Source organism: Micromys minutus (assembly GCF_963924665.1).
Source record: "Micromys minutus genome assembly, chromosome: X".
In the NCBI taxonomy this organism is placed as follows: domain Eukaryota; kingdom Metazoa; phylum Chordata; class Mammalia; order Rodentia; family Muridae; genus Micromys; species Micromys minutus.
This window is the reverse complement of record NC_137970.1, coordinates 1,216,649-1,239,681: the sequence shown is the minus strand read 5'-3', so window position 1 is coordinate 1,239,681 and position 23,033 is coordinate 1,216,649. Positions and strand designations below refer to the sequence as shown.

The 23,033-nt window shown below is 37.5% G+C and overlaps 1 protein-coding gene across 5 annotated transcripts in view; it reads right to left on the bottom strand.

Annotated features, from left to right (window-relative positions):
- DMD (dystrophin) overlaps positions 1 to 23,033 on the bottom strand; it is a 1,259,848-nt gene that overhangs the window by 54,210 nt on the left and 1,182,605 nt on the right. For all 5 annotated transcript variants that reach the window (XM_080910294.1, XM_080910293.1, XM_080910296.1 and 2 more), the window contains 7 exons: positions 16,937 to 17,103; positions 14,597 to 14,708; positions 12,121 to 12,257; positions 11,354 to 11,392; positions 7,076 to 7,141; positions 5,992 to 6,057; positions 3,119 to 3,277 (listed from right to left, as the gene is read on the bottom strand). In XM_080910294.1, the coding sequence (XP_080766420.1) occupies positions 3,119 to 3,277; positions 5,992 to 6,057; positions 7,076 to 7,141; positions 11,354 to 11,392; positions 12,121 to 12,257; positions 14,597 to 14,708; positions 16,937 to 17,103 (746 nt within the window). The remainder of the gene's footprint in view (positions 1 to 3,118; positions 3,278 to 5,991; positions 6,058 to 7,075; positions 7,142 to 11,353; positions 11,393 to 12,120; positions 12,258 to 14,596; positions 14,709 to 16,936; positions 17,104 to 23,033) is intronic.

The window sequence follows — 23,033 nt, the reverse complement described above, 5'->3', positions numbered from 1 at the left end:
TATCTACAATAGTATTTTCCCAGGAAACGGGACCAGAAACGTTGTGAATAAAAATAATTAATAGAATTCAATAAACTATAGAGTCTCTAAACAACTCTCCTTCGCTACCTGCAATTTCATACAATTCATTTTTGTAGAATGAGGACATAAAAAAATCCATAGATATACATTAAATATATACAGATATTTAGATATATTAAAGGTCTACATCCAAGGAATTTAGTTCGATCTCAATTGTAAACATCCTTCCCCATTTTTCCCTTCAATTTGGCTCATAGTTGTCATTTTTGTAGTCTACTTCTGTCTTGGAAAATATCTAAGCTGGCGGGCACAGAGAAAAGGCATCTCAGTGATTTCCCAGGCTTTCTTAGGGAAGGAAATGACAAATTAAAGGCTTTTAAAGCAACACCCAATTCAAAAGTCATCGAAGCAGAATAGCTCTGAATTTCTTTCATAAAACTCTAAGACAGCAGAGGGACAGAACAGAGAAAATGAGGCAGGGACAGGCTGTTCCCAGGAGGGGGCTCTGGAGAGACATTTCTTCAGGATTTCAGTAAGAGGTGAAAATAGAACTAAGTAGTAGAAGAAAAGACTTATTGTGACCTTTTCAAGATAACCTCCAGAAAGACTCACTTAATGGCAGAGGTCTCATTTTGGAGCACTAAGGAGCCCTGCTATATAATCTTTCTTTCAGAGAACAAACCATCCCATTTTCAATGACAAGCCTGGATATATTTCAGGGTAAAGTGGTTGAACTGGTTTATTCAGGGACATTTGTTCTTTGCAAACATTCTCTCCAGGTAAGGCATATTCTGGGGAATAAACCCTCTCTATGTAGATGACATTTGCATAGAATGACTCTTTATTCTCTGATCCAAGGTAGAGTTGGCTATTTTGAGTGTTAAGAAATAAACCTGGTATGAATTTATCTCTACCACTGCTGGCTGTGAAATCTGGGGCAAGCTATTCGAACCTCTTTCAGCCTGTGCTTTCTCATCTAAAGAAAGGAAGTGCGTACTTCTTTGTCCAGCTTTTAGAAAGATTAAATGTTCTAAAATATACTAAAGTACTTTCAAAATGAGGAGCTGGTAGTGTTTCTCAGTGATAGAGTAGATTCTTAGGATACATGAGGTCATGGATTCAGTTCCCAGTACCAGAAACAGTGCCCTGAAAAATCATAAAAGATACACAAAGGAGCATTATCAGTATTCTTTCCCAGCACTCATTGACCTGGTTACCATGGCAAGGGGGGAGCATGAGCAACCCCACCAACAAGATATGGCCCTGACTAATGAGTTAAAATGTATATTAAACAATAGTAATGATCATATACTAAAAATGCACTTATATTTCAGCAACATGAAATTGTATTAATAAGAAAAATAACAATATTTTCTTTCTATTTGACTTTGATAAATTTAATATGAATGCCTATTAGGTATTATTACTTATTATTTTTAGTGACTGTTATCAATGGAATAGAAGAGGTATTGTAGTTTTAATTTCTACTTTTGCAAATAAAGTTATCATAATCTTCTTTCCCTAGATGTACAATATTACATCTTTGCAGGTAGTCATGTGATCTCTTTGCTATATTTACATATATATATATGTATATGTATATATATACACACACACACACATACAAACACACGCTTCACCAAACATGCTCTAAGTAGTGAAATGGTATTACTATGGTAAGTGGAACTATATGCACAGGTTGTTTATCATGGAATGGCCACAATGTATTTGAAATGGTTACAGACAGTAAAAGGGCAATCTGTCAAGGAGTTCTTTCAGCAAAGAGTAAAGTGATACAGGAAGAGCAAGTTTGAACATGACCCTGAAACTAGGTGCACACAAAATAAAATTCTGGCTACAATAGAATCCTCACCACAGAAGTAGGGTGAAGTTAAAGAGAAAACAGTGGAAATTTTCAGTGCCTTGCTGAGAAGCTGGGTGTTCTTTCGAGATACAGAAATCCAGTAAAGAAAGAGTGCCGTGGTTCTGGAAAGACATACAACTAATCAGTGCAGAGGATTTATTGGAAAAAATGGGCAAGGAACTAACTGGAAGCCAACTTGATAAAGAGCCATTGCCAAAGGTCAGGAGTATTAAGAGCTGAAAGGCTAGTAGAGACAGCAGAAAGGACTAGATGAATGACAGCCTGCTATTTCATGCTAAGGTGAAATTCTCCCTCAACATAATGGTTCTCAACATGGTGTGTTGTCTAGATTAAGAGGGCTTGCTGCTTTGGGCTAACCAAAGGTGATGAGAGTACTTAGCTATACATATTTGAGCAGTTAGGCCTTTAAAGAATTGCCTAGTGGCACTGTCTGTGGAATGTCAACCTGTAATTACAGGTGATTATTTAAAAAATTCCCTTAACCAAGGTACCCATGATATAGTAAATGTAATATGAAAGAAAAAGGCCAATAATTTGTATTATCCTGACACCACACAGTAGTCCAGGTCTTTAGAATCTACTGCTCTACAGTCACCATAAACTTTCTCTTGTTTTTTTTTCCTTTTCAATAATTTCTTGTGCTTTCAGACTGAACTTCTTTTTGGAGGTGGAGTCTATCATCAGGAATGGCCTGTCTAATCTGCTATGAAGATGAACAAAAGCATCAATGCTGTAGCTGATGATGAGAAATAAGAGAAAATACTATTTCTAAATATTACCAAGACAGTGAATCTATTTTCTTAAATGTTTCTGGTAATATGGCCAAACATATGTAAGATTTACATAATCATTAATTAAATTATTTGCTTATTTCTTAAATTCTATTCTCACATACATATCAATACCTATGGAACACATGCAACAAACCCAATACCCCATTAGCATTAATCCCTTTGCAACTAAAATAAGGAGTTTTTAATCATGCTATATGGTATTCGTTTTCTTCTTCAGACCAAAAAAAAAAAAAAAAAAAAAAAACCCAAAAAACAAACAACAACAACAACAAAAAAGTGAATCTGTAAAAGGAGCTAAACAGATTATTTTAGCAAACAATTAGACATCACATGAGGAAGTGAAGAGCCCTGGCACTTTTCTCCATGTGCAAGTGTGTGCACTCTGTGTACCGAGGACAAAGCTACAAAGACAACTCACCTGTTTTCTTCCTCAAGATCAGCTAGGATTCTCTCTAGCTCCCCTCTTTCCTCACTCTCTAAGGAAATCAAGATCTGGGCAGGACTACGAGGCTGGCTCAGGGGGGAGTCCTGGTTCAAACTTTGGCAGTAATGCTGGATTAACAAATGTTCATCATCTCTGGAAAATAAAATCAAAGGTTTTGATTTTTCCACCCCCCCTTATTTTGTACTTGGGTCAGGGACTCAGGTGTGTATTTGAAAATGGAAACATTTCTTTGCTCTCAACAATTAGTCAGACCTTTTGTTTCCCCTATTCTAAAGACATTTAGGTAACTATGGAGGTTGTGGTCTATTATTCTACTGATGGACAATTCAAAGTGCTTCATTAAAAAAAATCCACATGAAACTCAGTGGCCTATTTACACAGAGAAATGAATGGTAGAATTACAGAAAGACGGGGAGTCTATATGAACAAGTAAGATGGTTGTTAAATAATAAATATTTAAAAATTAAAAAAAAAGTTCATTTAGTGTTTTTGCTACTAAGCCTGTCAAGGTAAACTGTTCATTAGCCATACTACTGATACTGTTGGGCAGGAAGCAGGAACACGTAGTTCTTAAAATAGTAAATACTATCTTAAGTGGAAAGTAAGAACCAGAAAGTGCTGCATCAGCTAATTTTAACCTATAAGTCTCAGAGGTGGATGATAACAATAATTAACTTGTGGATAAACGGTTGTTTTAATTATTGTTTAGATAGAAACACAAAACGTAAGGGGGAAAGTGTGTGGAGACATTAAGATGACTGATTAAAAAAGGACAAGAACAACTCATTCCTCACTAAACCTCAACCATTAATTGAAGAGGCCATAATCTGAGAGGCAGCTGCAGCCTCCTGGAATGTGTGAACTTTCTAATAACAATTAGGAGGAATTACTTTCAGAATGAAGTACTCTACATTTTTGAAAACTCCACTGTACCTTCAAGTTCTAAAAACTTCATTTTCTTCTTAATGGGAGAGTAAAGTGTTTTGGCTCTGCTTACATATTTTAAGAGGATGCTCCTCGACTCCCCTTTGCATACCCATTTAATTTTATATTTCAAGAGGGAATTTCTGTATAGCCCAAGCTGGCCTCAAATTCCTAGCCCTTCAGCCTCCTGAGTACTGAGACTACAGGTGTGGGCCATGTCCACCTAATTCTGTTTTAAAATATCAGGTCCTTAGGGAAATGTCCTTAAGGCATCCATACTTGGTTTGTTTAATCAGATAAGTAGTGGAGATATAATAAATTAACGAATTACTAGAGGACTGGAATATATCTCAGTGGGTGAGTACTTGCCTAGCATGCATTAAGACCTTGAGATAAATCCTTATCATCACAAAAATAATGATAATAATATTACCATTATCATTGCCATTAAAAGCATTTAAATGAAATCAGCTGATCCATCAAAACTGGGCCTAAATAGTGGTATTTTGCCAAACAACAGAGTGAAAATGGATTGCATGTCCTCAGAATGAGCTAAAGCTGAATTTTGTTGTGAAATAAAAAAATCATGGCCTTATTGCATAGCTAATTTATTATTCCCCTCCTCAAATTATGAAATTTTATTGCTAGGACTTCCCATATTTAATTGTAATATATAATTGTAATTAGGCTTTTCTTCCTATTCTCTTTGGCAGTCCATGACTGCCAGAGACTGTCATATGGATACAATCTGAACTAATGTGAAAGTTAAGAGGATCAAATATCAAAATATGGGAGCCAAAGAAGCAAATCACTGAAGCCTTTATATTGACTTGGTTCTTTAGCTACTTACTTCCTGTGGGAAGATTACATAAAGGCATCACCGCTTTAATTGGGAAAAGGATAGTTGTTTGAAGTAAATGGCTGAGTCTTGATTTCTCTCTCATTACATTGATCTCCTCTATGTTCTAGGTTCCATGGTATTCAATAATTATATAGAAATCCCACTTTCGTACATTTCCTTAGGAAGGTCCTTTTCTAACTGGAGGTAAGATTCTGAGTTCTCACACAAAGTGCACAGAATAACTTTACAATGCTTTCATTCACCTATTCTCTGCAGTAAGATGTTAAACCAATATCTTACCACAGCTTATCAAACTGAAAGCATCACTGAACTTTGACTTGATGTCTCTTCTCCATGTTAATTGTTCAGTTAGTGGACCCTTCCATAAGCTCACTTCTCTTCCTCCCTAAGCACCATCTATTTGGATTATGGTAATGTTCCTCTGTGTTTTGTACTATGAGCACTGCCCAAGCCTGTTGATGATGCCTTTGTTTTAGTGCCAAGTAGGTTTTTGGCCATTTTTAACAGTAATACATCTCCTTCCTATGGCCTGCCCAAGTTGGTGTATCACTCTACTGACAAATTTGAGTCCTGCATTTGTCTTCCCTCATCTGCAAACTCTTTACAAGACTGCCTTTCTATAGTGATTCTAAACCACAATCCAATGACGGAAAATACCAGCCTAACAGTAGATGCGTACAGCAACTATATATCAAGATCTTATTTCAACTTTCTATGAATAGAGGAAATCCTAGTTATTACTTTCAAATATAACCTTACTCTTTATTCTAGTGTGGTCAAGGTGATTTGGACTTAGTAATTTGTAATCATATGACATTAAAATCAATGTAGATAAGGCAAAACCTTTTTTTTTTTGCTACTCTAGAGTGATGCTTGTATTTATGTGAGCTCATTCTGTGCCAGGTTTTGTAAGAATTAAAGAAAAAAAGGTCAATGAATGACTCTTTGAGAGATCAAATGAATATGATGCTAAATCCTCTATTCTACACTATCCTACCTCTACATCCTTCAAAGCAATTCATCGTCAGGAAGATTTTGTAAAAAGAGATTCCATACTTACATGCTCTCATTAGGAGAGATGCTATCATTTAGAAAAGATCCATTGCTGTTTTCCATTTCTGCTAGCCTGATAAAAAACGTAAAAGCTCATTAAAACTTATGTGATTTCTTAGAATCTATTCAAGACCGAAGTGAACATTCCTGAAAACTAAAGAATAACTCATGGAAAGAGGAGAAAGAAATCCTTCAAAGTAAAGGATGTGTGTGTTGCCTTATCCAGTTGAAGCAGCTAATTTGTAGTTTTATATTTTTAATGTATAAACTATGGGAAAGTGTATTTTATTGGTATTGGGTTTGGGATTTTTTCCCCCAACAGATCAATCTTCCTTTCACTGAGGACAGGTCTTTGTTTTTAAAAGAAAATCTTCCCTAAGAGCAAAACCACACCTTGCCCTACCCCTTGACTTTTAACAGATGCCTTTTCACTGACAATAGACATATGTAGCTAGTTAATGCTTGCCACAGTTGATGAGCATGTCCAGTAGGCAGGATGTTGATAACGGATGGATTTCTAGTATTTTATGTGTTCTGCCACCAATTTCATCATAAAGTCTTTTGGCAACCAGCAAAATTTGAATAGACTTATTTAATAAGCACAAGATATAACTAGGAGTTCAGGGTTTACGTATAAAAGTTCTCTCACATACTAAGAAGGTGGTACAGAGAGGTCCAAGAGTAAAGAATGTTGTTATCTTCTTACAGTACATCGTGTAAATGAAACAGAAATAAAAGGCTATGTTTAGGTAACATAGTATTCTTTCTCCACAGATTAATATATGCAGTTTTCCAAGGAGGTTAGAGGACTTGTAAGGCAATTTCACAAGTGTGCTCAGAATACAAAATGCAACAAAGCTACCAGAAATGGTGAAAGGCCAGGGTTACGTAAGATTGGTCTGCACCCATGCTGTTGTTGGTGTCCGACACCTCCATGCAGTAGAACGGCATGCACGTTAGAGGGCAATTTGATTAGTAGCGATCAGAAAAGATTGAGAAGAAAGAAAATATTTGTTTAAAATTATTATAGGTTAGGTTCCTTGGTTAGTTATTTCAATCAATATTTGCCTGGCATCCAACTAGTCTCATACCTGCTAGCATAATGTTCAATGCGTGAATGAGTATCATCGTGTGAAAGCTGGGGGGACGAGGCAGGCCTATAAGGCAGAAAATGTGATTAGTCATAGATACCACCCATTAATGGAGAAAATGACCCCACCACACACTTACGTTATATACATGGCTTAGAATGACTTTATTCCAAGTCTAAGGACAAGTAGGTGCTTCTGAATATAAGACAGCATCAAGTATTTAAATCAAGATCTGAGAGATGATTTCTGCTTTTCTTAAAACCCATAATGAAAAAAGAAAAACTTCCCTAGGAAGTTTCAATTACACAAAAAGTATGGGGTGGGGAGGGGAGTCTTCATAGCATTATACCCTCTTATAAGTGTTCATAAATTAGAGTTCCAAGGTTGTCTTAGTGCTATGTGGTTTAAAACAATTTAGCTTACATACATCTATGACATTGACTAGTATCGTTGAGCTGAATGGAAACTATGTTTCCTTAGTACATTTGCAGTCAATAATTTTAGTTCCAATAGGATTACACCATTTGAGCAATTCTTAAAATTTCATGTATTAAAATATTTTACTAACTTAACAGCAGCATTATGCTAGTATTTTATAGAGAAAATAGAATGAATCAACATCATATAAATGTTCTTAAACAATAACTAAATTTAGTAAGATGTCATGGTATCCAGAATAATTCTTACTGAGGCTAATATACTTTCAAATCAGACAGGAAAACAAGAGTAAGAAGTGGGCATGAGCGCTCTGTAGTGAAAATAAAACATACCTTTGCTTCATGGACAGGCTAGAATTTTGGAAAGGTTAATGTTTTTTGTACTTCATATATGCTATATTCATTATCTGGGAAGTTTTTATATCTTCCTTACCCAAGAATGCTCTAAAATCCTGTTTGGACTTATGCTTTTTGTTTTATTGAAATACAATCAAAGGTCTCTTCTACTTCTCTTCTGACACAGAAAGGACTTACATAAAGAAAGGTATGAACTCAAAATCAGGAGTAATATACTTGATGAGACTTGATGGGTATTAGGTTTAGCCCAATTAAGCTAAGCCTAATACCCAAACAACATTCAACAACTCTGTTTGGCATGAAGAAAAAAAGTTTGATTTTCTTATGTGTGTGTGTGCTTCCAGAGAAAATGTGCTGGAAATTTCCTTTTTTAAAGAAAGAAACAGTATAGTAAGATAGTCACAACACACTACAACAAATCAGGGAACTGGAAACCTTCCTTGAGAGATAAAGGTCTTACCATATTGTCTAGGTCAAGTGTAAAATATGTTCGTATTTGATGTGAAAACAAAAGAGATCTACTATTAGACTCAATCAGCAGATCCAAAGATTCCCCTGTGAATTTTTATTATATTTTTTGGAGTCGTATTCTGCTCATTTTTGGAATCTTAGAATAATCTATTACTAGGAAGCTGTGAAGGTTTGTTTTGAATTCATAACTATAAATAAGGATAATTTAATGCTTGGACTACTTTGCTTGTAAGTATACTCAGAAATAGAGCAGGCTTTCAATTATATATGTCTATAAGCTAAAGCTGACCAGTGAGGAAAATTTATTCATAATATTTTCCATTATAATAGTTTCCATAGTGGTAGTGTACATAAAAAGAAAGCAAATATAAGACCCTGGAGCAAAACTACACCAAGGTTAGTAGGCATGTAAATGCAACGTAGTTTACTGTAATTTTACACAAAAGTCTGAAACAGAGCTTTAATTCTTAACCTCAAAGATAATTTCAAATTATTTTTCCTATGAATACACATAGCACCTAGTGCGGTATGCATAAATATAAGAACTTGTAATAATTAGAATTCTGAAAAAGTACAAGAGGCACTTGCTACATCAGAAAACAAGCCAAAAGAAAGTGCTGATCCGAGAAGAAATACAAAACCAAAAATTAATAAAAAAATTACTCCAAAAATGAACTTAAGTATAAAGCCTCCAAAACCACTTCCAAATGGAAGATTATTATTATTATTATATGTCTCCCACTTCTTGCTTAGTAAATACATAGCAATATACCAATTAGGATCATTTCCAATTATCTGTCCCCAAGAATCCATTTGGCCAATGCCATCTTACACACCACCACTTTGTCTCTTGTGGAAATTCCATGAGTAAGTTCTCATGTACTTGAAAGCAGAGGGGCTCCAAGAACATTACTAGCCTGTCTCACTTGTGGATAAACAAAATGAAAGGCCGATGCTCGATTCAGTTTAAAATAATGTGACAGATATGAGGAAACAAGGGGTTTGCCTAAGAAAAATACAAAAGATCTGTATCTCTGGAAGCTTTCCAAGATTGTGTTCCATGTTAAATAGATTAAATACCATTATTATCATAAGATTTGTTACTATCAAATAAATCTTTTCAAAATAAAACATATTAGTACCTAATTCTTCCGCTTGAATAAGGCAGCTTTACAATAGACTTTTCTATTAGAAAACTATGAGTAAAGACTAATAAAATTACAGTATTAAAGTACAGACTAGCCTGCTGGGTTTGTTTTCTTCATCCAAATTAGAACCTCCCACTCTTTTTGAACAATCTAGCCAACTTTTCATAAAAAGGCAACCTAGGAGTATGTTTTAGTTGTTAGAAAAGATGTTTTAATAGAGAATGGCATTGATTTTTAAAGTGCTTCAAAGTTTTAAAAAGATAAACAATCCCTACTTAAAAGAAATTACTTTAACCTAACTGAAGATAATTTCTCTTTAACTTATATTGTATCTTCTCTATTCCTTTCAAGGTACTATTTCCTGTTACTTTTATCATTAAAAACATTCCTCTGAATCCTCAACCTTCAGATTTCTTCCCTGTTTAAACTTCTTCCAACACAGAGTAATCCATATACTTGGCCTTCTTAGGATTTCAGTAGACCAAATTTCCATATTCATGAAGGCTTCCAACTTCTAGAAACAGACTACCCAGGTTGGAGGAAATAATTACCACCATCATGCAAGAAACGTAACTGAATCTAGTAGCTTCTCAAGCTGTTTAAGCATTAGGAATAAAGAAAAGAAGCAATGAACTAAGTACAATCACTCAAAACTAATGACACAATAATGTAGGGCTAAAGCAAAAAGAAGTCTTCTGCTTCCTTTGGATAATAAGGACTTAAAATACATCTCACTTAATAGTTCATATTTCTCTCTATATATCTTTTAAGTTAAATTATATGTAGAAATAATAAAAAACTAAAATAAATTAAATTCTTATATATGCTACTCTTTCAAGCTAGTCTCCACTTGATATAGGCTAGAGCTATCAAACTTTAAATAATTTGATAATGTTACTGTAAAACATTGAAATTATTATGAAAAGACTATATAAATTTTATGTAGGTATTTTGCCAATGTATGCATCAAAGATCTCTAAGAGATCTCGTAGATTCTATTGTTGAAAGAAGTCTCACTATGGTACTCAAGATGGCCTCAAACTCCCGGGCTTACTCAATGGATCCGCTTTCTTCAGCCTCTTAAATAGCTAGGACTAGTTGTGCTCACCACAATCCCTAGCTCCAAAATAGTTCTCTACCAATAGAAACTGAAACAAATCATTTGTGTATTATTATGTAATATTACTAGTAGTAATAAACACCAGTATTGATATCATACTTCCTCCTTGCTTAAAAGCATAACAGTTTGTGAACTGATTGTTTTACCAAAGAGATAAAAATGAGTTTATCTCAAAAGTCAGAACCGCATAATTGTGAAAAAGTTGTCAAACAACATGGCATAACCTAATTTTTAAAAATGTCCACATACTTCACAGAAATTAGTCTACCAAACTCAGTGTCATACTCTAAAATAGATCTTGTTGATTTTCAGTAGTTCAGTTACAACTGCTTCTAAGGAACACACTATTACCCTTCTGAAGGTCTGCATGCATATGTCTCAAGAAATTGGCTTTCAAATGTCATTATCCAAACAGGAGGCTCTTTCTTGACTATATTTGAAGGAATATTTAAGATATAAAGATGTCTTCCAGGAAGACAGCTAAAACTTTCAATTTTTTTTGAATTTTATTAGAACTCATGCCAGGATGCTGTTGGCTACACTTTAGCAAAGAGATCTGCACTATCCTGAGTCTCTGCAGCTATGGTCGATAGCATTCTCAAGGCCTTCCTGAGAAAGGAAAACAACCAAAATAAATAGGAAATGAAAATGCCTTTAAATAAAACCAAGCAGAATGACCAAATGAAAAAGATACATCAAGCAAATGAGGCTGGGCGGTAGCAGTACCCTTAGCAAAAGTACTCACGCAGAATCTACTGGCCAGAAGTTGATCAGAGTAACGGGACTGCAAAACAAAAGATGAAGTGGTGAAAAGAGACACAGGCAAACACAGTGGCAACAGAAATTATGGAAATGTCAAAAGGAATAAATCAAAGCCAATCCAACTAGGTGTGAACCAGGGAAAGCAACTGACAACTCAAAAGTAAATGAAAAGTAAAGTCAAAAGTAAATGAAAAGCCAAGCAGAGAACTGTGAGACCGCCATCAAAGTATGGGAAAATAGAAGGAGGAAGTTTAAAGGAAGGAGGAAAAGATATCATCGGATCGACCGGGAGACTCCTTCCTACTTACCGTGGAATCCTTTCCTGTGACTGGATAGTTCTCTCAAGGGGAAAAGAGTGACTAGGTATGACCACACAATTAGATACAAAAACACACATGTCCACTGATTTATGAGGGAAAAATATCAAAATGTATTGTCACCACTCATCTGTAAACAGTCCCATAGCTCTTAAAAGTCTTAGAAGGCAATTTATAATGAAGTTTTATTGTGTTTTTTTTTTCTCCTTCCTGTAAGGTCAAGTTTTACTTTTGAAAAGATAAATTGTCAGGAGAAACTGTAATTGAACCTCAAATTGTGGGTTTTTTTGGTTTTTTTTTTTCAGTTAAAGTAAAAGCAAAGAGGTAGAAGGACTTAAGAGACTGTTTGCATTTGGGAGTGAAGGAAGGTTTTTGGCTGGGAGAAGTTCAAAGATACAGCAAATGAAAATTTGTTTGCTTCAGCACTACTCACGTTTCCATGTTGTCCCCCTCTAACACAGTCTGCACCGGCAGGTAGCCCATTCGGGGATGCTTCGCAAAATACCTTTTGGTTCGAAATTTGTTTTTTAGTACCTTGGCAAAGTCACGGACATCTTCTCCAGATGTAGTCTAAAACAAAAATCATGAAGAAAGCAGCTTTAGGAGAGTGCCATTTCAAAACAAATGGCCACCTGATCCTCATCTTCATGCTTCATAACAAGAAAGAATACTAGAAATATGAGCCCAGGCTGTGGATTCAAATGTGACTAACTTCAGTGAGTTACTTACATCTATAAAGCATGTATCAGTGGTAAAAGATGGGCATTAAAGGCTGAAGAAATAGTTCAGTTAGCAAAGTATTTGCCACATAAGCATGAGTTTGAATTCCCTGAAGCCACAGAAAAACCAGGCATGGTGGTACCTATTTGCAACCCTAGCACTAGAGAAGGCAGAGATGGCAGATGTTGTGAATTTGGTTTAATGCTTGTTTTATGGGTTCCAAAAATTGCTTGAGAATTCTGCACGTGAGACAATGAGGGTCCCTGCATGTGAGACACTAAAGGTCTGATTGGCAAATAAAGTTGACAACAGCCAAAGGCTGGGCAGGGAGATAAAGGTGGGACTTTAGTTTTCCCAGGCAAGGGAAGAAGAAAGATTTAGAACCACTATGTAAGGGAAGGAGAAAGATCAGGCCTGAGAAGTATAGGACAGAAAGACAGCCAACATATAGGAGTTGGGGATCATGGCACCAGCCAAGTTGGAATATAGGTTTAACATGTAGTCATTCAGGAATATCCGAGGGGAAAATGTGCTAACTGCATGGAGGTTTGGGACTGGCCCCGCCATTGAGCTGCTCAGGGCATGTTAAAAAAATAAGGCTCTGTGTGTGTGTGTGTGTGTGTGTGTATGTGTGTGTGTGTCTTTCATTTGAGAATCCACAATATTGGAGTGGTAGCAAGGAACTTGTGCTGCCACCACTAGGTGAGTAGAGCAGATTAATCTACAACAGCAACATATAGATCTCATGTACCTGCCAATGGGGTCAACATGTGACTTCTGGATCCTGTTAGAGACTGTGCCTCATAAAATAGGGTAGAAAAAGACACTAGTCTTTAATCTCTGGCCATCACACATAACACAAGAAACACATGTAAATACACAAAATAACTAAAAATGAAGGGGAATCAATGAAGCATTCAAACTACTTAATGAATGGTAGCTTACAGAAGACTTAAGCCTAACTTCAACTTTTCCTCTTCAGTAGGTCTTAAACTAGTTGGCAGTAATACCAGAGTTCACAAACTGAGTATCAGGCAATTCATAGCATGGTACATTCTCCAATCTTTGTAAGAGGAATAATAGTGAGGAAAACAGTTAAATACTTGAGAGGATAGCCATTGATAGATGAAATTCTAAAGGAGAGCAGAGCCTCATTGCTAAAACATAGATTTTGATTTAAAAAAAAAAAAAAACAAAACAAAACAGATAAGCTTCCAGGAACACTCATGTAGCAGTTCTGTGTCTCAGCAGAATCTCTGATTCTATGTTTGTACCATCTCACGACAGCTTTTCCCAGAGCCTAATACCTACTGGATGTTTCAGTCTGACATGTTTGAAGTTTCTTCACATCTTACTTATAGGCCATTGGGCTAACAATACTTATTGCAATATAAAGGAAATTGAAAAGGTAAGTGCTTACTGATCATGTAAATGAGTTATTAAGTATGGCCATATGTAAAACATATTTTTCAGGTGTCAGTTGATACAGTGTCACAGAGTTAAAAGGCAAACAATAGTGACAGAAGGTGGTAGGTTTTGCACTTTGAAGAATGCATATAGTACTCTCCTCTAAGTTCAGCATGCCCTACAGCCATAAACCTTCTTTAAATAAATGCTAAGGCTGCATAAGAGAACTGTAAGATATCCTCCCTACAGGAGAGGCCTTTGGTCCAGGGAAGGCATGTTTTCCCGGTGTAGGGAATGCCAAGGCAATGAGTTGGAGAGGGTGATTGGGAGAGGGAGTAGCTTCATGGAGGCAATGGGAGGAGGAGGGGGATGGGGTTGTGGGAACAAGATAACATCTGAAATGTAAATGCAGAGAATATCCAATAAAAACATTGGGTAAAAAAAGAAATTTAAAAATATATTGAGTGAGGTCAAGAAAAAAAAGATATCTTCCCTGAAACATGGTAAAACATTAAAATATATGCCATTCATTCAGAAACATTTATTGAGTGCCTAATACTTTTGTTGTATATAAGGACCTGCCTTGTTGGGTTATAGGGTGGTGGAACTTTAAAAGAAAGGAAGGAAAGAAGGAAAGAAGGGAGGGAGGGAGGAAGGGAGAGAGGGAAGGAAAGAAAGAGAGAGAGAAAGAAAAGAAAAGAAAACAGCATTAAATACTGCAATTTCCAAATGTATAATTCACATCAGGTGCTTGTACTCATGTCAGGAGGACATTGACTTACCGGAGTGCAATACTCTACCATGGGGTAGTGCATTTTATGACCCTTTGCAACTCGGCCAGAAAAAAAGCAGCTTTGGCAGATGTCATAATTAAAGTGCTTTAGGCTTCTGTACCTGATAAAGAACAGAAACAAATGCTTATGTATTTCTTCAAATCATATTCCCAAAGAACACTCTAGGCATCCTTCTCCCAGACTGTTGATGTAGAAACAGAAAGCATGTGTCCTCACATAGGAAGCCATTAACTTCTTCCGCCAGACTTCTCCAGTGCCTCTCCGAGAGGAGCAACATATTTGGTGGGACAATTATCCCACAAACATACATATGGAAGAAAAAAAAATTAAAAAAACCAATTCTTACTTAAACTACACTAGACCTCTTTCAGATTAAATAGAAATGTGTGGCCAAAATTCCTGGTCTTTTAAAGACCAAATACTCAAACCTGGAAGATCTGAAAGACAGACACACTGCATGCTGCCTATTCATCACAGGGACAAGAGGTTTCTGAAATCATTCTCACAAATTACAAAAAAAATTAAGTTATTCACAAGTAACCAAAATAAAAACACTACTTAAAACAAAACTTCCTTTTATTATAAACTCTAAAATTGACTGGCATGTTTCACCTTTGTGTAAACTGGACAGTCTCTTCTCTCCAGAAATTCCTCATCATATTACCCCAAAATTATATCACCACCAGCACCACCAAGAACAACAGCAGCAGCAGCAAGGTTGAATTAAATGGAAGATTTTCCCATCAGTCTCTGCCTACTATTGTATACTTGCCTCATTCCCCGTGATTTTTGCCTCCTCAGATAAGAGCCTCAGCCAATTCATATAAACATATTGCTGTTGTCACATAGAGAAAGGTGGGGGGAAAAGTTAGCTACCCTTCCCTTTTTTTTAAGATCTCAACCATCATTTGAGAGGGGATAAAACAGAAAGAGAAGTGCTGATTCTTAAAACAATCTAATTTAATAAAGACAAATGAATTGTAGGTTTAAGAGGGGGAGGGGAGGCTCTCTTAGGTCCTCCACAGCATAGTACTCTCTTTTCTTTTATAAAAGTTTCCTGTGTTGTATACAAATCCCACAGGCTTTGGAATCTGGCTTGGGAAGATAAGAAATAGAATGCTGTCACCTGTCGCCCCTCCGTAACCCAGGCCTTGCAATCCCTACAGCACCCTTCTCATCTGCCCAAGACCTAGAAGGAAAGAAGCTATATTTTGTAAGCATCTGTCTAACTAGGTTTTAGAAATGTTTAAAGTTTTTTTAAATAAAACCTTTTTGTAAGTTGCATGAAGTACCGAAATAAAAATATAGATAGTGAAAGAACTGAAACTTTAAAAAGAAAGTAAGAAAAGTAAGAAAAGAAACTTAAGCACCACTAGAAATCGGTATTTCCTAATACTAAGTGAATTTTGAAGGGACATAAGCTGTATACCTTGTGCATAATCTCATTGCTTATACATGCTATGAAAAAGCTAATATCCAAGTGTTAAAATGCATCATCATTTTAAAATTAGGACATGGGATTATTAAGTTAGGTCATTTAAAAACTTCCAACTTCTCCAAATGAGTTACTTGTTTTTCATGTTGCTTTAAGAAAGCCAAAACAATAGCTTGCTATTTCCACTCCCACAGCCCTTGACATACATATGGCACACTTCCTGTTTTTAGCTGCTTTGTGAATCTCGTTTGTTTACATATCTTTTGTTCCCTTCAAATTTCAACAGGATACTATGGAAAGGAGAGAAGCAGATTTAAAAAGAAAAGAAAGTTCTAAGATGCCAGGAACAATTCTTGTTACTTAAGGGGTAAAAAGAAGCACTGCAGAGAGAGAGAGAGAGAGAGAGAGAGAGAGAGAGAGAGAGAGAGAGAGAGAGAGAGAGAGAGAGAGAGAGAGAGAGAGAGAGAGAGCGCTACCAGGATGTGTCTTCCCAGAATAGAACCAACTCTTCGGTTTATAACTGATTCTAGGAGCATTTCTATAAACAGATACGGCCACGAAAAAGAAAACAAGAGTAAAAATGTTTTAGTACCAGGAAGGAGATGGTACAGTTCATCTGGATGCCCTTGAAAAACGAGTATCTCTGTGGAGACAGGTACTCAGTCTTGTCCAACCAAAATTGTGACGGTGAGGAGCTGAAGAGTGAAGGTGGAAAGAGGCATCTGCCTAATGAGTCAGGTCTAATGAGAAATAAGCCTGCGATCTGGGGACTTGACAGCTCGGATCAAGCTCCCTTGAGAAAGGAGCAAACTCACAGCAAATGACATGGAAGACAAAAAACCAGGTCAAGGCAAACTGAGAGACAATGAAGGGATTATGTTGAATCCTAATACCTGAATCCAATGATTGGACACTCCTTACAGATGTTACACTTGGCCTGATGCTTGGCAGTTTCGGCAGCAGCCACTCTATGCAAGACGGGCAGCCACACCATAGACTGGGGTTCCAGGCGCATCCAGTCAAGGAAGAGAGCGGCTTCAATCTCAGGTTTATTATTGGCCTGGGAAGACATAAAGAGAAGAGAAATGCAGTGATAGTATGCAAAAAGAGAGGGTGAGAGAGTAAGACAGTATTAATTTATTTAGATAATAAATCAGAAGGAAAGAATAGCAAGAATCGCATTTCCCAGCAAGGGTCTCTGTAGCTTTATCCCCTACCTTCTAAGACCCTTATCTATAAGAGCCAACCTCTCTGGTAAATTGTTATTATTACTCTGTCTAGCTACTAAATGACAACCAAACCAAACTAGGAAATAGTTTTGAAGATAAAGCAAACATACACAGCGGAATGAGACTCATTTTACCTCTAATTTTTTTTGGACAGATATTCAAACGTAGCTGAAAGTTAAGTGCAAAGTGTATACTGATTACAATTTAAAAGAAAGGGGTTAACACCTCAAGGAAGCTTTCTTTTTTCCCTCCAAGGAATTCCATTTCCAACGTTTCATATTTACAGATGGGAGAACAAATACAGATTGTGGTAGTAGAAAAGTAGCTTCTCAGCAGCTATACTACTAACTGAGGGCAAGGCTTTCACTAGTCCATCCTACACTCTGGATTCTGTCATTGTGCTACACTGTTTCGATACATTTCTCTTTCAAAGTCCCAATTTCATATATGTGATTCAAATCATCTGACATCAATGGGAGGACAGGCCTTTGGTCCAGGGAAGGCTCATTTTCCCAGTGTAGGGGAATGCCAAGGTGCTGAGGTGGGAGGGTGGTTGGGAGAGGGAGCACCTTCAAGGAAACAAGTGGAAGGGTATAAGGGGGATGGGAGTGGGGGAAAAGGGGATAACATTTGAAATGTAAAAGAAAAACAAAGACAGCACAATCATCTCAGCATCCTCAAGCTACATTAGCCCATTGGCTGTTATTATAGTTATGCATTTTAATCATACCTTGTGTTTATAGCCTTACATAATTGTACTTTTCTATATCATTAGATAGACTGATTTCAAGTAGTGGCTTTTTCTCTTTATAGCCTCATTAATCTCAGTCATCCAAGTGAAGTCAGTTCTATCTGAAGTATATCTTTTACAATTTTCTTTTAAAAGATGTCTGCTGGCCATGGATTTCCCAGATTTTGTATCAAAATATCTCCTTTTAAAGCCAAACTCTTGATAGCAGAATTTAGTAGATATAAAATTTTATATAGGCCATTTCAGGCAATATTTTTCTCATTTTGTTTTAGCATTTAAAGTGTTATTCGACTTTTGTCTCAGTTTCTGTGTTGCTACTATTAACAAGATTGCCATTCCTATGAGTGTCATTGTCCTTTTCAAGTGGTTTCTTCAATCAGCTCTAGAACCTTCTCAGTGCTTTTAACAAATAACACCTCTTCTGCATTCCTTCTTTAATTTACTACTGGTTATGCCACAATCTAAGTGTCTGGTGCCCACATTCTGTAATGTACTGGTCAGGTCATCCCTGGAATCCCCCCTTTATAATCCTTCATTTGTAAACTTCCATTCCTAATAATTTCTTCTGCCCTATTATCTGGGGAAATATTCATATATCCTTATCAATCTAGTTTGCTATAAGGTTTTAAATCTTTGAAAATATAGTTATTTATTTTATGAGTATATCTGAATGTCCGGGTATATGTATATGCACATCATGCATGTAGAAGCCTCTCGGAAGAGGATTTGTGGACAGTTGTTAGCCACCGTGGCAGTGCTGGGAACTGAACCGGGTTACTCAGCAAGAATAGCAAGTTTTCTTAACTACCCAGCCATAACAACGCCCAAATTTTCAAAATTTCCTTTTTAAAATCTTTAAATTTTTAACTATTGTGAATTTATTTGCAGTACTGGAAATGGGCCCTACCATCTTGCAAACATTATGTCAGCTTTACTGATCTAGAACCTTAGCAATGCTCATCAGATTTCTTGATGTCTAGATACTCTATCTGGTCAGTTTTAAAGTCAGTTATAAAGCTTCTATGTGGTTCCTGAAGATGTTTTCATTGTGGGATATTATTTTCTAACAGTTCAAACATCATCCAAAACTAATCTGCCAGCCTGAAGCAGGACGCTTAGGACTGTCATGGATCTGCTCCATATCCAGTTTAGTATTCTTTATGGAATTCATAAGTGTGTGAACAATGGTTCGTTGATTCTTGTGCCTTCTCTTAGGCTCTTTGCCTTCTATTGCTTTGTCTTGTCCAACTTCAATGTGATACTTTTTGTTTTATCTTATTATATTTAAAAAACTAATCTACCTAATTTTCACTTACTTTTGATGTCTTATGTGCTCAGTTTTTTTCCCTAATTTCTGAACATACTTTGAACCACTGAACCACTATCTCCATAGCTGAGTTCTTCATTTGGTATTGCACTACTTACTCTAAGACCATTTTAAATTGAATCAATGACATGGCATTCTTAACCTAATAAGTAAAGTTCCATCCCACCCTGCCTCTGTCATTACACACTTTGCTAATAAAGGAGGTAGTCACAGAATGACAGAATGACAACTAAAGCTGGACAAAGGCACCATTTCCCTTATAACTCTGACCACAGCAGCAGTGCTCCAGTCTTTACTTACTCCTAATGTCAAATGTAATACCAAAATAATTAGCTACTTAGCCTTGGGTTTCCTTGTTACAGAATGGTATCAAGGCAATTCACTGATCAAAACCATGTGCCAATCCCTTTCCTCTATGTGAAAGTCATCACAGAAAAACTGGGATTTTTTAAAAAGGAATAATTAAATGTAAAGATGAAAAGGATCATTCATTCTTTTCAAAGGACGACATCATGGTGCTGTAGCTCAGAGTCGGAAATCTTAGTCAGTGCCAGTGTATTCACGCATACGCCATGATCTAAGTATCACCCAGGTGAGAAAAGTATCACTCAGGTGAGAAAGCATCCTGAACATCTGTGTAAGGAACCCCAGTGCCAAATGTTTAATCATGCTGAGCTGCAATCACAGCAATCAAGCAAAGGATGAGAAATTTCTAAGTTCACTGCCCTGGAATCCAAACTCCAGCTTTGATACTCACTGCCTACATAACCCTGGGAAAATATCTTCATCTGTATGCCTTAACCTTCCTCTGTTATTAAAGTGAAAATTTTTTAACATTACCTGTTTCTCAGGGCTAGTTCAAGATTATGTGAGCCACCAAACTGAACAGCATCTGTGTCAGTGATTGGCATATAGCATGAAGCATGTTTGCAGGGGTTATCTTTACCAGCATCAGCCATCTGACTGGAAGCCTATATAGAAACCAGGGCTTCATAATGCTACCACCATTAAAAAGCCTTTTCAAGGTTTTTCAGAACTGCTCCCTGTTCCTTTCATTTCCTCTTCATGTGGCACATCTCAGTTTACCAATGTCCTTCCAAACAAGAATTTTCCAAATATGCTCTGCTGGGAATGATACCTCTATTGCTATATATGGGGTAATGAATCACTGTTATTTGATCTAGACTACAGTTTCTGCTCAATTCAACTCTGGGTCAGTGTTTCCCAGTACATTCAGCAAAACGTTTTATGAAAAGAAGGTCAAGGTAATTAAGGAATCATCATCAGGATTTCACCAGAGAACAGCCATGTTAAACTTCATTTGACCTCAGAAATTTCCAACTTACAGTAAAGTGAGCCCAGAACATTTTTCCCTTCCCAATGTCTATGAGCACCACAATACATTAACACTCAGCTGAGCACTGTGGTGAATGCTGGTCTCTTCTGTTACCTAGAGTTCTTTCACACTAATTGGTCACATCCGTCAAGAAACTTACTGTTGACTTAAGCCTATTGCAAATATCTCATTGGTTTAAAATCCCGACAGTAAGTTTATTATTGTTCCGAACTTCGGGCTTTTCCTATTTCAAAATATGTGTTCTCTATTCATATTTAAAAGTTACTGTTGAAGTTAAGCATAGTGGCCCATGCCTTTAACTCCAGCATTCAGAAGGCAGAGGCAGGTAGATCACTGTGAGATAGAGGCCAGTCTTGTCAACATAGTGACTTGTAGAACAACCAGGGCTACATAGAAAGACCATGGTACATTGAGAGTGAGAGGGGGATGGGAGGGAGCGATGAATAAAAGAAGGAAGAGAGAGGAAGAGGAAGAGGGAGAGGGAGAGGTATTACTGCTTAAAGCATTGAACAGACCACAGATCAAGGGCCAACATTAAACACTTTACAAAAGCCTACAAGTTTAACATAACCAGTGGTTTTGTCCTCTCTGGTTGTTGAACTATGATTCTTGCCTATAATATCATCTAGTGTCTGGTGCACACATTTCTCCATCACACAAAGTCATGGGAGACTTTGTCAAAAGAACTGCCAAAATGATCAACTACAAAATATGCCCTATAACAATCTCTGGCTCTACTGATCTAGAAACCAACCTTAGCAAAATAACCCTTTCTAGCCAGAAGACAAATCATTATAGAAAAGCAATAAACTGAAAAGGATTACTAATTCATTACTATTTATAGTATGAATTTACTCATGCTTAATCTGTTAGCATCCCTTCTAGGCTCTGACCCAGAGTTACATGGCAATATCCAGGTGTGCCTGACTCACTATCAAAGGGGATGTTCGTCCCCTCCTCTCTCCTTAACATTCTTCCCCCACTGTGTTCCTTCTTTCCCCACTCCTGCCCACCCTCTTTCCACTTGTTCCTTGCTAGCCTGTATTCTCTCTCTCTCTCTCTGTCTGTCTCTCTGTCTGTCTCTCTCTCTCTCTCTCTCTCTCTCTCTCTCTCTCTGTCTCTCTCTGCCTTTCTCCCTCTCTCCTCCTTTCTCTGCCTTAATTTACCTCCCCATGCTCTAAATAAACTCTATTCTATACTATATCAGTCATGTGGCTGGTACCTTAGGAGGAAGGGATGCCTCAGCATGGGACTGCAGAGGTACCTCCTTGAACCTCTCCATGCAGTGACTCTACCAAACATATCCTGGCTCTTTCTTTTTTAATAACACAATATTGATGCCAAGTGACTCCAGTTTAGAAACTTGCAGGTTTACATCTCCTGTTGCCACATGGACTTTGCAGCCATTGGATTGTTGTCTAGACCTATCCACTCAAACACTGGTGAATTGGTAAGCTCCTGCTTCCTCCTGGCCAGTGTAAATATCTCCTGGTCCTAAGAGAAGGCTGTTAGGCTCACAGCCACTCTGTGGTGTCCTAGAGGATGAGGCCTTCCCAGTCATGACTGGCCTTCTCACTGACCCTTCATTCAAAAACCTCCACCCCGTGTGACCCCTCCCTCTCACTCTCTGGCAAGTGGTTCTCTCTGGCTGCTAACAAAATTCTAAGCTTAGGTAAACTGTTCTCCCTGTGGCTCTGAGCCCCACAGCTGGCCCAGAGCTCAGCCCCCAATTCACTGCATGACAACCTAGTGATCTGGCCTGGCTGCTGCCTTAGGTACCATATTTGTCCTCCAGACATGGGAACAAATCACTAGCTCCTCTCCTACTCTCACCCAGAAAGGAACATCTTTGCCTCCATAGCTCCCGGTCTAATTTACAGGCTAAATTTTGCCCCATTATCCACAAACCAATAACTCTCATGGCTGCTTAAAGAAGATTTACAATCTGCCAGCAATCCAGCCATCCGCAGGCCCTCCCCACTCATTCCCTTGCTGCTTGCTCTCCACTCCCATTCACCACCTTCTGCTGCCTTCTGTGCATCCCATGCCACTACCCCCACCCCCTCACCCCGCCTCCTCTAATGAGCACCTTACCTCTCCCCTTAAAGCATTCCTCCTGCCACCACTGCCACCAAGCCCACCTATTCAACCCCATCCATCTGTGCTCAGTGGTGCACACAGCCCCAGCACCTGGGGTGCACTGGCTCTCCAGCCTGAGCAAAGAACTGAGAAAGAACACTGCTTCAGGCACTGCTCAATGTCCCGCCCCTAGCAGATAGTCTGTTTGGTTGAGCCTCAGGCCTGCTCCCACCACCACTGCCCACTG